Source organism: Phoca vitulina, unplaced genomic scaffold (genome assembly GCF_004348235.1).
Source record: "Phoca vitulina isolate PV1807 unplaced genomic scaffold, GSC_HSeal_1.0 scaffold89, whole genome shotgun sequence".
NCBI classification, from domain to species: domain Eukaryota; kingdom Metazoa; phylum Chordata; class Mammalia; order Carnivora; family Phocidae; genus Phoca; species Phoca vitulina.
Genome location: NW_022589792.1, coordinates 3,157,489 through 3,173,515, shown reverse-complemented (window position 1 = coordinate 3,173,515; position 16,027 = coordinate 3,157,489). Strand labels below are relative to the sequence as shown.

The window sequence follows — 16,027 nt, the reverse complement described above, 5'->3', positions numbered from 1 at the left end:
GAAACACGGGGCACGGGAGACACCCCGAAGCGGGCCACGGACCCTCCCACGTATCCTGGCAGCAAGTGTGCAAAGCGGACACATCCTTCAGAGGCACACGCCCCCCCAGAGCCTGCCCCTCTTGCAGACACCTCGCCATCAACCCCCGGAGGGACTGTGGGGGGAGACCCAGCTAGTCACAGAGGGTGGGAGCAAGAAACAAAGACAGGACAGAGTGAGCCAGGCGTGGCCCTGGCTGTTTATTCCCTGTGTCAGCCCTGGGGAGCCAGCGGGGCTCTGGCCGACCTCAGCGGCTTCTTTGGGGTGTGGGTGGGCTTCAGGGTTAAGGCTGGGGAGGGACAGGAAGTAAAGTGCTTGCAGGGGCCCTCGGGGCTTGGTCCTAGCTGCCCCCCCACCTCCGGGGCAGGCCAGGGGCCTGGCACCCCAGGCTGTGCAAACGGGACTGTCCAGGGCCCACCCAGCCAGGCCTGGGCAAGGGGCACAAGCCGGCTGGCAGTACTATCCCCAACGCCCCCTGCCAGGGAGGCTGTGGCCTGGTTGGGGAGACCCAGTGGGGGAATGTGTCCATCTGGAGCCGACTGTCCGCTGATTGTCTGCTTGTCTGGTCCTCGGCTATGGCCTTGGGCCTGCTCCCCACTCTCCAGGCGCCGGGCCACCTGCCCGGTTGGCCCCTCACCTGCGGAGCCGTTGCAGCTGAGGGGGAGGCCACGGGAGTCAGGGGGGTGCTCAAGGCCACAGGCCCCCCCAACCCCATACCCTGGCCACTCACCTCACTCTCTACCAGGTTCCGCCTGTAGAGTGCCTCCTTTGCGGCCTCCTGGGGGCCAAGAGGTGGTCAGTGGGCCGCTGTCGCCGCCGGGCCCACCCCCCCGCGTCCCCCCGCCCTCCCCGCCCCCCCGGCCCTCGCCTGGCTCACCCTGCTCCCATCATTGCCCAGGCGCCGGGCGGCCTCGGTGTAGAACTGCAGCTGACGCTCCAGCTGGGCCGCGTACTCTGATGGGGGGACCGGGTCAGGATGGGGACGGCCGCCCCGCCCGCCCCCACACACCCCTCCGCGAGACCCTACCCCTCCGGAGGCCTGGGCCCCCCTGCTCCAGCCGCGCCCTCTGCCACTGGCTGCGCTGGATGATGTCCTGGTACTGCTGGGCCACTTCCGGGGGCACTGGCCGCCGCGCCTGCCTGAGGGCCAGGATCTGGGGGTGCCAAGCGGGGCACTGTGATGGCCCTGCCCGGGGCCTACGGAACCCCCAACCCTGCCCCACCGAGCCCACCACAGCAGGCACCCACCTTCCGCTCCAGACGCTCTTGATCGAAGGCCAGCACGCTGAGGCTGTGCAGGGGCCGTGCTGATCTATGGAGTTGGGGAAGGGTGAGGGGCAGCAAGGACCCCCCCCCCAGCCCCGACCCCATTAATTCAACAGACACACTGGGCACTGGGGAATGGCAGGAGACAAGCCAGGCCCACCCTGCTGTTGCTGAGCCCGCAACCTAGTGGGGATGATGACTGTACACTCAGGCCAGGGCGATGCCAGGAGGTCAGGGAAGGCTTCCTAGGGGAGGCCATAGCCAAGTCGGCAGCCAAAGGAGTCAGAGCTGGGCAGGAGAGTGGGGGCCAAGTGGGTAGGGGTGCTCAGGGCAAGACCACAGAAAAGCCCAGAGGCCAGTAAAAACGAGGGGTAGGTAACCATGAGCCAACAGGAGGAAGTGGAGAGAGAGAAGACTACTGGGTAAATTGATAATATCACAAAAGATCTTAAAAATCAGGCTGAGGAGTTTAAACTGGATGCTTCAGGAGAAGGGGAAGCAGGACACGTTTTGGAGCACAGAGGAGACCTGCTACAATTTGTGCCTGATGGGAAATTGTCTGGGAGGGGCTGCGACAGGAAGAAGGGGCTTCTCTCCAGCATGGCTTGACCCAGCCACCTACCTGTTCCCTGGCTCCCTCGCAGGGGCAGGCACGGGAGGGGCCTTTGCTTTGGGCCCAGCCACCTGCTTCAGCGGACAGAACCAGTGCTGTGATTCCCGCCTCCCGCCCCCCCCTCCACCCCCGACCCAAGCCTCCCTCCCTGGGGTTGCTGATGGGCAAGAGTCTCACTGTGGACACAGCTGCTGGCACGGGGTCGATGACCAGCCACCTCTCGGTTGTGGTCTCTAGCTGCTGGGCCGTCAGGGGCTCCCGAATTCGGACCATCACCTCCAGCCGCCCCCCCGTGGGCCTGCGACCATCCAGGACCTGCGTGGAAATGAGGGGAGGCTCTGGAGAAGCGGCTGGAGGCCCCAGGTCGGGATCAGGGGGAACCAGGGCGATTTCCAAAATATGAGCCCCTGGGTATGGCTGAGATACCAATTGGTCAAAATGGAGCAGGGTGCTGGGAATATTTAGGGCTGGGCAGTAGGAAGGTCTGGAACCACCCCCCCCACCCCCCCCCCGCCGGGGGAGGGTCTGGGTCAGCAGAGAAGACTCTTGGGAGGCCCAGGGCCTGTAGGAAGCATTTGAGTCATGTTAACAAATGACAGAGCCACACTGGAGCCTTCGGACAAATGTCCACATCTCACCTCAAGGATCTCCCGGACCTCGCACGCTGTCTCCAGGGCATCCAGCTTGAGCTGCGCTGTGCCCAGCACCCGGTCAGTCTTGAACAGCCCCCTGCGTGTGTGAAGGGGACAGGATGGTTGGCCCATGACAGCTCCCCCTCCCCCAGAGTCCACCCAGCACCCCCAGCTCACCCCTTGTGGACCACTTCAAATTTGATGCCTTTGGTCTGGATGGCCCTTCGGAAGCCCCGGTGGCTGCGATTGATGCAGAGTTTGAACTGCTCCTTGAACTCTACTCAGGGAATGAGGACGGGGCGGGTGAAGAGGAAAGAGGGAGGGGTCAGGCTATGGTCTCATGTTCTCGCTGCATGGGGCTGGGGTGCCTCCCGCCTCCGCTCAGCCTCCGCTCAGCTCACCGGGGGAGTCTGTGTTCTTAATCACACTGGTCTTGTCTTTCTGAGCTTCTTCCTGCAGCCGAATAGGAGGCAGGGAAGCTTAGGGGCTGGGGCCTCCCCTGGCCCCCTGCCCACCCATTCCCAGCCCGATGAGGCTTGAGCCCATCCCTCCTTGGCTCTCCACATACCACATTGGGATAGGGGAAGTCAAACCGAACAAAGACATCCAGGTCACTGGGAGACAGCCCTGTGGGCAGACAAGGGTCAGAGCTGGGCAGAGGGGCAGTCCCTCAGCCCTGACCCCAGTCTGCCGCCCCTCACCTGGGGGCGTGGGCAAGTTGATCCCCTTCACGATGAACAGGAGCATGTCGTTGCTGCTGAGGTCGGGGAAGATCCTTCAGGGAGGGCAGGTGGGGAGACAGAGGCACATGAGCCCCAACGCCTGCTGGCCTTCTCTTCCCTCCGCGGGGCCAGGGAACAAACCCCCTGCTGGCCTTTGCGGGTGTATCAGCTCCTGGGCTGATTTAGAATCAGACAGACCGGGAGTTCTTTGTCCAGTTCTGCCAATGGCTTATTTTTGAGACCTTTCTTCAGTCTGCACAGATCTATCTGGGACCCACTCTGTGCCAGCCGGTGGCCTCAGGGCCGGGGGAGCTTTCCTTCATTTAACATTTCGGGGGTCCCTAATATTCATCATCCAGTGCCCCAGCTGCTATGGGGTCTTCTTTATTCGCTTCATCTGACATTTCTTGAGCTACCATGTACCAGCCAGTGAGTGCCCTAGCTGCCAGGGGACCTTCCCTTCATTTAGCACTATTTCTGGAGCCCCTACTATGTGTCTGCCGGTGTCCTCGCTGCTGGGGATATGGAAGTAAGTGAGACGGACCCCATCCCTGGGTTCACGGGGCCCAAGCTAGCTGAGTGAACACAGGACCAATGAATATATAAATAGAGAAACAAAGCAATCCTGCAGAGAATTAAAATAGGGGAGAGAGTGGAGTGTGCTCAGGAAGGGCTGCTGTAGACAGAGTGGTCAAGGAGGGCCTCTCAGGGGAGGAGACATCACACAGGTGATTCTGGATGCTGGGAAGGTGCGGCTACATGGAGACCTGGGGAAGCGTGTCTAGGCAGAGGAAACAGCCGGTGCAAAGGCCCCAAGGAGGAACACGGTTGGTCCGTCTGGGGACCAAAAAGAGGCCTGTGTGGCAGGAGGCGAGCAAAATGGGGACAGTGGATGGAGGCAAGGTGGTGGGGAGCCGGGGTGAGGGGTGTGGCTTATCCTAGGTTATTGCAGTAGCTGCACCTAACCTCATCTATAAATGGGAAAAATGACCCCAACTCCCCCGGGTGTGGGAAGGCTTGAGAGGAGCAGGACCAACAACAACCATCCCGAGGGCTCGCCCAGGCCTTGGGACAAGGCACATCTCTGCACTCACTAGATCTTCCCCAGTTCCCAATGTGTCACTGTCAACACCCCATCACCATCCTTCACTTGCACCTCACAGCTGCCTCAGGACCCTTGCATATACCGTGCTTTCACCACCCAACCAAACTCTCCCCCAGAGGCAAGTCTTCTGCTGGTTTCTGGGGAGTGCAAACCCCTCTCCAAAGGGGCATCTGGGCCAAGGGGCATCAGGGCCTTACTTGATGACGCTGAAGGTTCTCTGCTCAAAGCGGGCAGTGGGCGTGGGGAGACCCCGGGCAAATGCCTGCTTCAGAATCTCCATGCTCCGCTTACAGTCCTCTGCCAGCTTCTCAAACCTGCCACCGAGAGAGCCCTGCTCAGGTCCCTAGTCCCAGGGGTGGGTTGGGGGTGCAAATGTCTGGCAGAGGTGGGGACAGGGGCACTTACTTGCTGGTTTCGGCAATGTTGCCCAGGTGGGTGAACTGGTTAGAGTGGTTCAGGCACATCTGAAGAGCAGGAGACAGTGAGGGGAGGGTTGGGGGGCCATGACCCTGGGGGAGGCCCGCTGAGCCGGGCTGGGGGCCCGCCTCACCTCGTGCTGCTGCCTTATGAGCTTGGTGAGTTCACCGTAGCGCCGGGCAGACTCCTGAGACAGACCTGGGCCGGGCCGCTGGACCAGAGAGAAGTCGTCCTTGTTGACAGGGGCGGGTGGCACCTGAGGAAGACAAGGATCATGGGGAGGGGACTGCTGGTCAGCAACGAACAGGCCCAGCCATGGAAATGTCAACCATCCCTGGAGAAGACTTCTTGGACCACTGTTTTGCCCCTGCCCTGGTCTTTCTTCTTCTCCAAGGTGACAAGTAGTGCAAAGAGAAAAGTGGACAGTCCTTCCCAAAGTGGCAGCCTCTGTTAACTGTTTCCCCCAAATGTGATCCTTACCCTCTCTTCCCTAGTAATGGAGTTCTAGCTAGGCACACGGCCAAGAGACTACATATCCCAGCATCCCTTGCAGCTGGGTATGCCATGTGACTCAGTCCTGGCCAGTGGAAGGTGAGCAGAAGTGATGGCACACCATGTCACTTCCTTTAAAGGAAACTGCTTGCCTTGCCCTTTCTTTCTCTCACCACTTCCCATGGACTGAATGACGACAGGGCATCAACCCACTCTGACCATGTGGACCAAGATGACCTCCTAGGGTGTGGCAGAGCAACAAGATGGAAGGAACCTGGGCCCTAGCGGGCTTTGTCTTTCAGAGCCCAGACTGCCCTGAGCATTACATGCAAGAAATATGTCTGTCTTCTTTCAGCCACTGTCTTAGGGGGACCTATTTGTTATAGCAGCTTCGCCTGAACCCTAATATACTCCCAGGCTCATGGCTAAGTGGCCAGAGCCCCATGGGTGGGTGCCTGGGAAAGTCCAGCAGGCCTAGAGAGTTCACCTTGGCGATGTCCACAGGCAGCCCGTTGCGTGAGGCCTCCAGCATGGGCTCCAGCCCCTTGGCCTGGCGCAGGTGCATCTTGGCACCCTCTACATCATTCTTCTGCTTGGCTCGCAGCGCGGCCTGCAGGAGCTGCTTCTTGCGGCCCTCCAGGAAGGCCAGCTGCTGCTGGGCTGTGGGTACCGGGGTGTCGATGGGTGCTGCCCAGCCCAGGGCCAAGCAATGGGCAGCCAGGGAGGGGAGGGCATACCTACCTCTGGTGGATGTGCCCTTGGGGGCTGTTTTGGCTGCTGGGGCGGAGCCTGACTGGGGTGCCCTTGAGGGTGGGGCCTTGGGCTGGGCCATGGGGGCCGGAGGGCTGGTGGGCTGCTGAGGGAGGGAGAGGAAGTCAGAGCTCTCCCAGTGCCTGCAGTGGTTCCACTCCCCACAGGGTCAGGGCCTGATGCTGACAGCAGGGACCGTCTTAGTTGCCGTTTCCTCAGCACTGAACGCAACCTATGGTCCCGTTCTCGTTGAATCTTTGCAACAGCCCTGGGACACAGAGACTGTCACCACATCCACTTTACAGATGAGGAGACAGGATCAGAGAGCAAAATGACCTGCCTATGGCCACACAGCTGGGAAGAGGCAGGGCGGGGATAAGGCCAGTTCTTCCCCAGTGTCAGGATTTTGCTTTGCTGCCGCTCCCTGCCTCACCCCAAGACCCCAGCCCCTCACACCTTCTTAGGTTCCTCATCCTCTTCATCCTCTGGGCCTTCATCCTGGTTGGCCAGCTTCATGGCAGTTTCCAGGACCCCCACCAGGCTCTGCTGGGTGGGCTCAGTGGCCTCCAGGCCCTGGATGGGGGGAAAGCCTGGGCGGCCAGTCAGGACCCAGTCAGGAGGGAGAGACCCATGCCATTATGGTGGAGAACGTGGGTTCCTCTCCCTCCTAAGGAGCCTCAGGGCTTTGGATATACTTTGAATCCAGGAAGGAGCTCCTGCTGCTTCTGTGTAGACACCAGATCATTCCAACCTCCCTCTTGCCTCTTGGTGCCTCTCACCTGACCCTGGGCCTTGACCCCCAGACTCCAACAAGCTAGCACTAGATGAGGTGGGGTACTGGGCCCAAGAGGTGGTCACAGGCCTGGGGGGATTCCCAGGGGACCAAGGTGCTAAGTGATAACTGCTCTCATGGGGGACACACAGGCAGCTCTGAGAACCCAGAGGAGACCCCCCAACCCCCTGGGAGGCTAAGTAGGTATGTGTAAAACTGAGAGCAGATGACTAGGAGAGAGTGAGTTGAACAAAGAAGAAATGGAGGGATCAGATGATGGTGGGCTGATGAATAGGTTCTCGCAATAAACCCCCTTGATTTTTAGTGTCTGCCCATTGCCAGGGTATAAACACTCCTACTGTGACCCAACTTTAAGCTACCAATCATCTAACAAGTTTGCAGAATTCCTGAATGCGTAGCAAAGAGCCCCCTGGGCCTGTACCATGCTCAGAGGCCAGAGGGCTAGGGGGAGGGGCAGTGCCTACCTGGGGGCACCGGCAGTTCAGCCACATCTACTGCTCGGCCGGCCTTGTGGGCTCGGATGGCATCTTGGTATTGCTGCAGCGGACACAATATCAGGGTTATGTGGGCCAGGTCTCCAGGGGCCATCTCCCTGCCCACTGGGCCCCCACACACCTTGACGATGCGCTCATGCATGCGAGCCTTCCGCTGGTCCCCTTTGCTCTTGGCCTGGGCTGCAGCCATGTGGTATCGCCCCATCCGCTGCTCCAGTGCCTCCAGGAGAGTCCGCGGAGGTGGGGGAACCTCTGGGGCAGACGGGGGCGGCGGGAGGCAGAGGGGCCGGGTTAAGAGTCTTGGGAAGGAGAGAGACTGTCCTGCCCTGGCCTGCCCGTCACACAGGGTTCCAGGAGCCTACCTGGCGTGGAGGGCACCGTGGTGGGAGCTGGAGGCTGCAGTGGTGATGACGGTGGGTCTGGGGGCAGCTGGTCTGAGGGCAGAGAGGTCCAGTCCAATGAGGGTCTTGCTTGGGCACCCCCTCCCCCACCCCAGGCTCCTGTGGCCTGAGGGGGTTCCTAGGTGACCAGTGAGGGTGGCAGCATCAAGTTCTGAAGGGTGACCAGGGTAGGGTTCTCACCAGGGGGAGGTGGCAGGCGGGACAGGTCCACAGGCTCCCCCCGGCTCAGGGCCTCTAAGACGGCATCGAAGCTCTGACAGAAAGAAGGAGATCAGGGGAGGAGGCTGCAGCTGGGGGCCAGGACCCTGTGGGGAGCCTCTGTGCCCCACCATTTGACAGAGGACCCCCAGCTCTATCCATTCCTCTGCACCATCTTGCTTTAAGCCCCTTCCAATATTTAAGCCCATTTCACAGACAGGGTAAACTGGGGCTTTAAGAGGTACAGCAAACTACAGCTCTGGAGTGACTGAGAGCCAGGATTTAAATGTGGGCCTGTGTGACTGCAGACCTCCTGCTCTTGGCCACCATGCAAAGCCAGGAGCATCCTGTCTTTGCCCTCCAACCCCGTCCGCCCATCTGCACGCACCTTGGCCACACGGAAGTGTCTGGTGGCAGCGGCAGTATCTCCCTGCTGCTTGGCGTGGAGGGCAGCCAACTTATATTCACGCTGGCGGCTCTGCAACTGGGCCAGGGGGCCGGGGCTGCAGGGACCTGGAAGGGGGAACAGCGTATGAACCATTTCTTTTTTTTAAGATTTCGTATATTTATTTTGGAGAGAAAGAGAGAGAGCAGAGGGTCAGAGGGAGCCCCTCAACGTGGGGCTTAAACTCATGACCCTGAGATCAAGAGTCTCGTGCTCTACGGACTGAGCCGGCCAGGCGCCCCTTCATTTCTTTCTTTTCAATTGTGGCAAAATACACATGAAATTCACCATCTTTTGTTTTTTTTCTTAAGATTTTATTTGGGAGAGGGAGAAGCAGCCTCCCCACCGAGCAGAGAGCCAGATGTGGGGCTTGATCCCAGGACCCTGGGATCATGACTTGAGCTGAAGGCAGATGCTTAACAGACTGAGCCACCCAGGCGCCCCTGAAATTCTCCATCTTAACCCTTTCTAAGTATACAGTTCAGTAGCATTCAGTTGACCCTTGAACAATGTGGGGGTTAAGGGTGCCAACAGCCCTCCCGCCACACAGTTGAAAATCTACTTTGACTCCCCCAAAACTTCACTATTATAGCTTACTATTGACTGGAAGCATTATCAATGATAAAGGCAGTCGATCTACACATTTTGTATGTTATGTGCATTATATACCATGTTCTTATAATATAGTAAGCTAAAGAAAATGATACTAGGAAAGCCACAATGAGGAAATATACAGTGTTGTACTCTGTTAATCAAAGAAATAGTGACCCGCTCAGTTCAAAGCTGCGTTGTTCAAGGGTCAACTATAAATGTGGGTGCTTGAAAGTCTTTTCTTGACCACCCTATTGTACACTTGTAACCAAAATCCATCCCTGCAGTGCATTGGCAAAGTGAAGAAACAAAGAGTTAAGCTTCTTTTTGGTGTGTTCGTTACAGGATCAAATAATACAGTTCAATAGGTTTTCAGGGGAAGTATCTCTAAACAGAAAGCAATCCGTGCAATTTTTGGTATAAAAAAACAAAGTGTAATAGATACACCATCCAGGGTCCACAAATCCTAGAAACGCCTGGAAAGCCGCATGCGTTGTACTTTCTCAGACTGACAACTGCACTTACAGCTTTAAGTTTAGGTGTAGTTGCCTGAAAAGCTGTCCGTAGGTTGAAGCTAAACACCTTGACTTTTGCCTGGTTTTATGTCCTATCATTGCAAGTCTCTGAGTTAAGAAAATGCTTTTCCAGGTTGAATCATGGGTATTTTTAGCACGCAACTGAGCAAAGCCTAAATATATCAAGCTTCTGGATGAAGAATTTTTATATACCAAGAGTAAAATTTTATGAGCAAGGCACCTCTTGCCTGACATGGTCGGGGCTCTACCAATTAACTCCTGTTTCCTGGTTTATTCTTTCCCAACTTCCCTGTTTTCTTTTTTTAAAGCATAAAGAAACCTGCTTCACACCAACAAACAGATGGCAAGAGGCGAAGTCTTGTCATCACCCTGTCGGGGGATCCCCTGAACCCCTGCCAACCTATGTGCCAAAACCCCGTGGTGAGAAACGTTTTGGTGATTTCGGTGGAGAAGTTCAGGTGGTGATTTCCAACAATCCTCCTTGACCTTTGCCAAAACAACAGCTTAGAAACCAGTCTGGCTGTGGAAAGATTTAGACCTGCTGTTTACTTCCTCAACCGGGCCAGCCCAGTTTTAAGTGTCTCTTTGGTTCGCTTGGGGAGTGTCTGCCTCTGGGGCAGAGCCCGTGTTGATATTCTAGAAGGGGGGGGGGCCACTCCTTTCCCATAGTGGGAGGAGGGCCACCCGAGAAGGAAAACCTCTTGGGAGGTTGGAAAACCTCCAGCAGGTGAGTTTTAGGAGAGAAGACAGACAAGCTGAGGGCTTGGAAATTATCCACTTACAACTCTCTGCGTGAGAATGGTAGCCCTCAAAAGGAGCGGAACTCCGACGCATGCTGCAGTATTACACTAAGTGAAAGAAGCTGGACCCAAAAGGACAACTAGCGTGTGGTTCTACTTACACGAAGTATCTAGGAGAGGCAAAGTCACAGACAGAGAGCGGATGGTGGGGGCCAGGGGCTGGGGGGAGGGAGAATGGGGGAGTTAGTGTTTCATGGGAACAGAGTTGTTTGCGATAATGAAAAATCTTTGGAAAAAGATAGGGGTGGTGGTTGCACCACACTGTGTGAATGTGCTACACACCACTCAGTTAACTGCACACTAAAAAATGGTTACAACGGCCAATGTTATGTTATATGTATGATACCACCACACACACACAAAAGGTATCCGTGAGGGCGCCTGGGTGGCTCAGTTGGTTAAGCGACTGCCTTCGGCTCAGGTCATGATCCTGGAGTCCCGGGATCGAGTCCCGCATCGGGCTCCCTGCTCGGCGGGGAGTCTGCTTCTCCCTCTGACCCTCCCCCCTCTCATGTGCTGTCTCTCTCATTCTCTCTCTCTCAAATAAATAAATAAAATCTTTAAAAAAAAAAAAAAAAAAAAAAAAAGGTATCCGTGAACTCCAGAGGCATGAGGACCTAGGAAGAGGAGGGGTGTTAAGAATATCTAACAATTGGGGAGCCTGGGTGGCTCAGTTGGTTGGTTAAGCGTTCGGTTCCTGATTTCAGCTCAGGTCATGATCTCCGGGCTGGGATTGAGCCCTGCCTTGGGCTCTGTGCTCAGTGCAGAGTTGGGATTCTCTCTCTCCCTCTGCCCCTCCCCACCGTTTGCTCGCGCTCAATGAATGAATGAATGAATGAATGAATATCTAATGAATGAATGAGTCAGCACCCCCACAAAATGGCCAACTGCTGAATACCACCCCCGCAAATCCCATGTCAGCCCAGCCTTGCCCTTGGCCTACCTGGAGGAAGCTGGGGCTTAGCCAAGCCTATGGATGTGGCTGGAGCCGTGGAAGGAGGGCCTTCTACCGTGACCCTGGGCTCTGGGACTGGCTGGTTTGCAGAGGCCGGAGGCGCGGGCGCCGGCGAGTGGCTGGGCGTGGCTGCCGGGCCCTTCCCCACTGCCACAGGTGGCGGGATGTCCCCTTCATCGATGGCGTTACCCTTCTGGACGGAGGCCAGCAGGTTTTCGAGTGTCTGAGAGAAGGTGTGAAAGTGGGTTTTAGAGGAGCCTGGAGCTGGGTGCAGTGGGCTGTGGTAGGGTCCCAGCACCCTCCCATCACCTGCCCGCTCACCTTAAGCCCCCGGTCGTAGCGCCGCATCTTGGCACCATCTCCAGCTTGCCTAGCGCTTTCGATCGCTGTCTGGTAGAGGGCCAGCCTCTCCTGCAAGGTGGCCTCCACCCCTGGGCGGGGGGCTGTGGCCTTCGGCTGCAGGAGGGACCGGGGCATGGTCTGGGTGGGACCCCACCTGAGTTCTCCCCAAGAGCTCCCTTGCCAAGTGCCTCCCACACACCAGGCATGTTGCCAGCTGTCCCACCCCACCCCCCGGCCAGGAGGAAATCATCATCCCCCTCCGGTCTCAGAGGTGTCATGTCACCTGCCCAAGGTAACATGGCCGAGAGGCCAGGGAAGGCCTCCAACTCTGGGCTATGCGGAGCGGGTTGCTGGGCTATACCTGAGCCACAGGAGGGTGGGACTCCACAGTCTTCTGTGCCTCCCCAAGGACCTCGTTCAGCTCTGCCTGCAGGGGCACACGGCCGGGGGCCGAGCATGAGGGCCCGCTGGATGGCGCAATGACAGCGCGGGAGGCCCCCTGCCTTGCCCCGGGTGCTCACCAGCAGGTCATCATCAGCCTCCACATCCTCCTCGTCCGTACCCTCATCCTCACCCTCATCCGGGTCTCTCATGCACAGGCTGGCCATCTTGTCAATAGCCTCCATGGGCAGGGGGCCTGGCGGTAGGTAGAGGCCCCAGCTGGACTGGGATCCTTCAAGAGTCCCCAGCCTCCCATCCCGGTTACCCATGACCCCAAGGACTAGGGCAGCATGTCCCCCTCCCGGCCCTTCCATGGCACCCCACGGCCCTCGGGCCCACCAGGTATGATCCCGATCCCCGCAGATCTCGCCCGCCTCGTCTCTCCCTTATCAAGCCCGATTCGGCACCCTGGCTTCGCAGCTTTCTCACTTTGGAGCCCTGGGCAAGTCACCTGCCCTCTCTGGGACTCAGTCTTCCCATCTATCGGACGAGGACAACAGTTTCTCTCTCACAGGTCAGTTGTGGGAACTAAAGATAAATGAAGCTCCAGAACAGCATGTGGTCAGCAGTTTGTTATTTGAGTTATCCTCATTATGTGCGTTAGTTCTGTTCTATAAAACTGCCTTAAACGCTGACTTAGGGAACACTGGACCACGGTCCCTGGAGGAAATACAAGGTTCGGGTCCCATGAGCCTCTGGGCACAACATTTTTGTCAACCAGTCAATACATAACCTTGCTTTATGTGTGTTTCTATCTAATGACACCTTTTTAAGTATATATTGTTGATTTGTGAACCCCGAACTCAAGGCCAAGAGCAGTACTGTAACTCATGTCTGAACGAAGCTCATCTGTTACGTCTTTTCTCCATAAGATACATCACAGCCTTCTTGCTCTTAGAGACACGAGACAGCACTAAGCCCTACACTTGGGGGCCGTTTTGAAGCGTAAAATCACCAACAAAAAGCACCAAAATGAAAGAAAATGCAGCCTTACACAGACTGGGGAAAGGACACTTGTTTACAGCATGCCCCGGGACAAGAGCGACTCCAACTTCCGGCAGCTCTGTGCATGCCTGCCAATAATTGCAAAAGCTCCCCAAGTATTGATTTGGGTGTTACAAATAAAGTTTAGCCCGTAGGGGAATTCACAAATATGGAATTCATCAATAGTGAGGGTTGACTGAATCAGCGGAAAAGTATAAAGGTTCCGTTTGCCCTCGGAGCTCCAGCCCCACTGCCCACTACAGAGTTGCTGCCCCCTGCCACCTCCCCTAGGGGGCTTTTGCAGGTGCTGGGGCCTCTCCCAAAAGTGCTTCCCAGCTCTTCACCTGGCCCTCCTTACTGTGGGTGCCTCTTGCGGGCATCTGGCCCCAGCTCACAGGTCTCTCCCATCACTCTGTGCTTCCCTCATCCCAGCCCTCATCACGGGGACTGCAAGCTGGAGGAAATGCTAGACCCTGTGTGAAGTGCTTTATGAACACTAGAAGAGTAACTCCTGTGATTAAGTGCAGTCATTATTCCCATTTTACAGACGGGGAAACTGAGGCCCACAGAGATGCTGGGACTCATCAAGTCACACAGCCAGTAAGTGGCAGAGCTGGGATTTGAACCCTCACCCTGGGTCCAGAGTTGATCACTTAACCTTTTACCCAGGCTGTGGGTTCCAGGAGGGCAAAGACCTTCTCTGTCTCCTCTCCTCCTTCTCCCCAGGACCCAGCGCTGAGCCCTGCCCACAGCAGGAGCTCAGAAAATGTTCAGGGGTGTGTTGAGAGTCTCACCTTTGCCTTTGAGCTTCTCCAGGACTTGGGGCTGGCCCCCAACCAAGGCCAAGAACTCGGCCTCCAGTTCCTCATCGTTAACTCCATCTTCAGGGATCATCAGGCCGTCTGGGGAGATGTCAACCAGCAGGCCCAGCTGAGGGAAGAGCAAGGGTCCAGTCAGACCTCGGAATGCACCCCACCTGGCCAGAGGCAGCCAGGATGGACCCAGAGTTCCCTCAGGAGGAAGGAAACCCAGACCTCCTGGGGAAAGTCATTTTCCCTGGGGAGTGGCAGGAGGCTGGAACGGGCTCAGAATGCAACAGGTGTCCCAAGATGGGCCAGGCCCTCTGGCACAGATCAACACGGGGCGAAGGGCAGGCAGAGACCCTGCTCCCTGCTTTGAGCCCACGCCCATGATGTGCTGCTGACCAAGTTCAGTGGGAAAAGCAGGCCCTACACCCTGCCCAAAGCAAAGTCACTCTGCACACCTGGGCTTTTCCTTCCAGCATACTCAGCAGAGGGGGCCAGGCAGGAAGGTTGCAAGAGCAAACAGAAGCCCGGAAAACAACACAGAAGTTGAAAGCGGGGTTTTCATTGTGTAACAGACCTGTCTTCCTATCCCCTCCTGGTTCATGACCAATCATGATGTGATAATATTATGTTGAACTATACAAAATTGCCTTTTCTGTGGGTCAAAATGGGCAATTATGTATGGCTCCTTTTAATAGTAATAATGAAGTTACACTTATTGAGGGCTATGTTCTAGCACTTTCCATAAACTATCTCAATGAATTTTCACAACTGTCCTGTGACATAGGAACTGTTAGGGCCTCCATTTTACAGATGAGGAATCTGAGGCGTAAGAGCTGAGAAGCCGAGTGTCCAACGTACAGAGACCAGCAGGGAACTCCAGGCTGGCCAGACTCTAATACCCCGGCACTAAGCTATGGCCTGGGCTTCTTCCATCAAAGCTGAGAAAATCAACTCTCCAGGTGCCTGGGGCAGAGGAGATGGAGAAGGAAAGGAGGTCCAGACACAGTCCCATGGGCTCATGGCAGCAGCTCTGGATTTACACTTCACTCTGGCCAAGCCGTTAATCCCTATGACCTTGGGAAGCTGTCTTCACCTCTCTGGGCCTCAGTGTCCTCATCTGTACAGTGGGGATAAAAAGAGTCTGACTTGGCCTGGCAGACGCGAGGTTCCGTGCGTGTTCAGGCCAGGAGTGCGGTAACTATCCTTATCCCAGTTCCGAGGCCTTCCCCTCCCAAACTGGAGAGGCTGCGGCAACAGGTGGCCCTGAGCCCAGGGCGGGGCGCCAAGAGCTGAGGAGCTGGGGAGCAGGGGCCAGCAGGCCGCACTTTGGGGGCAGAACCTCATCTGGAGGGCGGGGACAGGGGCTCACTTGGGGGTGGTGATCGGGTTCCCCTGGGGGGTGGGGCCCTCCCCTGAACCTGTGATAGGGGTGAGTAGGGTTCCCTAGGCAAGGCCGTAGGGTACAGACTCACCTGGCGGGCGGCGGCGGCACCTCGGCCTGGGGGTCCCGGGGGTCCCTTCCTCTTGTGCATCTTCCAGGCTGGATGCCCGGGCCACTGGCCACCTCGCCTGGCCTTGCCCTGCCTCCTCCCCCGGGGCCTATCGCCGCGCACGCGCACTTCCTGAGCCCCGCGCCCCTCGCTGGTGCCCCGCGACCGCTGACCCCGCGCCCTCGACCCCCGGAGTGGCCGCCTCACTTCCGCCTCGGCCCTGGGGCGCCGCGGCACCGGAGCGCAGCCACTGGACTTGCTGGGCCCGCCGCACTGAAACTACAACTCCCGGCAGGCAATACGCGGCACGCGTGCGTACTGCGGGGCGGTGGGCGGGGCCGCGGGCTGCGCGGGGAAAGAGGCGGGGCGTGCGTGGGTGTGAGGGCGGTGCTAGCGTCGCGCATGCGCGCGACGGTGCGGCGGGTTGCGCGGGAAAGAGGCGGAGCGCGCGCGCAGGTGTGAGGGGCGGTGGCGGCCGCCGGACTTTCGGCGTCTCGTGGCCACCTGCGGGCTCTGGCTTCTCCTGGCGGCCCTGGTCTGGGCATCCCACACTTTTAGGGGGCCGGGGTGGAGTTAGTGTGGGTCTGGTCACCGGAAGTCGGGTCCACAGCGCTCGGGCTTCGGGACCTACCCGCCCTTCAGCTACAGACTGCCAGCCGCCCCGCCTCCGTGAGGGCCAACTTTGCCTTTTATTTTCCAAAAAAATCCTAAC

General features: G+C 57.6%; 1 protein-coding gene across 5 annotated transcripts; it reads right to left on the bottom strand.

Annotated features, from left to right (window-relative positions):
* Positions 1–225: 225 nt before the first annotated feature.
* On the bottom strand, positions 226–15,614 carry CC2D1A (coiled-coil and C2 domain containing 1A). Of its 5 annotated transcripts, none has more exons than XM_032396130.1 (29): positions 15,298–15,614; positions 13,811–13,946; positions 12,113–12,228; positions 11,953–12,018; positions 11,571–11,705; positions 11,238–11,472; positions 8,311–8,435; positions 7,905–7,977; positions 7,686–7,757; positions 7,445–7,575; positions 7,294–7,366; positions 6,493–6,626; positions 6,028–6,142; positions 5,774–5,946; positions 4,928–5,050; positions 4,783–4,841; positions 4,575–4,691; positions 3,252–3,325; positions 3,119–3,177; positions 2,952–3,003; positions 2,728–2,827; positions 2,557–2,647; positions 2,096–2,233; positions 1,928–1,992; positions 1,288–1,351; positions 1,067–1,193; positions 917–993; positions 770–817; positions 226–676 (listed from the first exon to the last, which is right to left on the bottom strand). In XM_032396130.1, exons 1-29 carry the CDS (start codon positions 15,355–15,357, stop codon positions 380–382), a joined length of 3,135 nt encoding a protein of 1,044 aa, XP_032252021.1. In that variant the 5' UTR covers positions 15,358–15,614; the 3' UTR covers positions 226–379. The 5 variants fall into 5 exon arrangements, with proteins under 5 accessions (XP_032252021.1, XP_032252022.1, XP_032252023.1 ...); XM_032396131.1 differs by having other exon boundaries at positions 1,928–1,989; XM_032396132.1 differs by having other exon boundaries at positions 6,028–6,139.
* Positions 15,615–16,027: the final 413 nt, after the last annotated feature.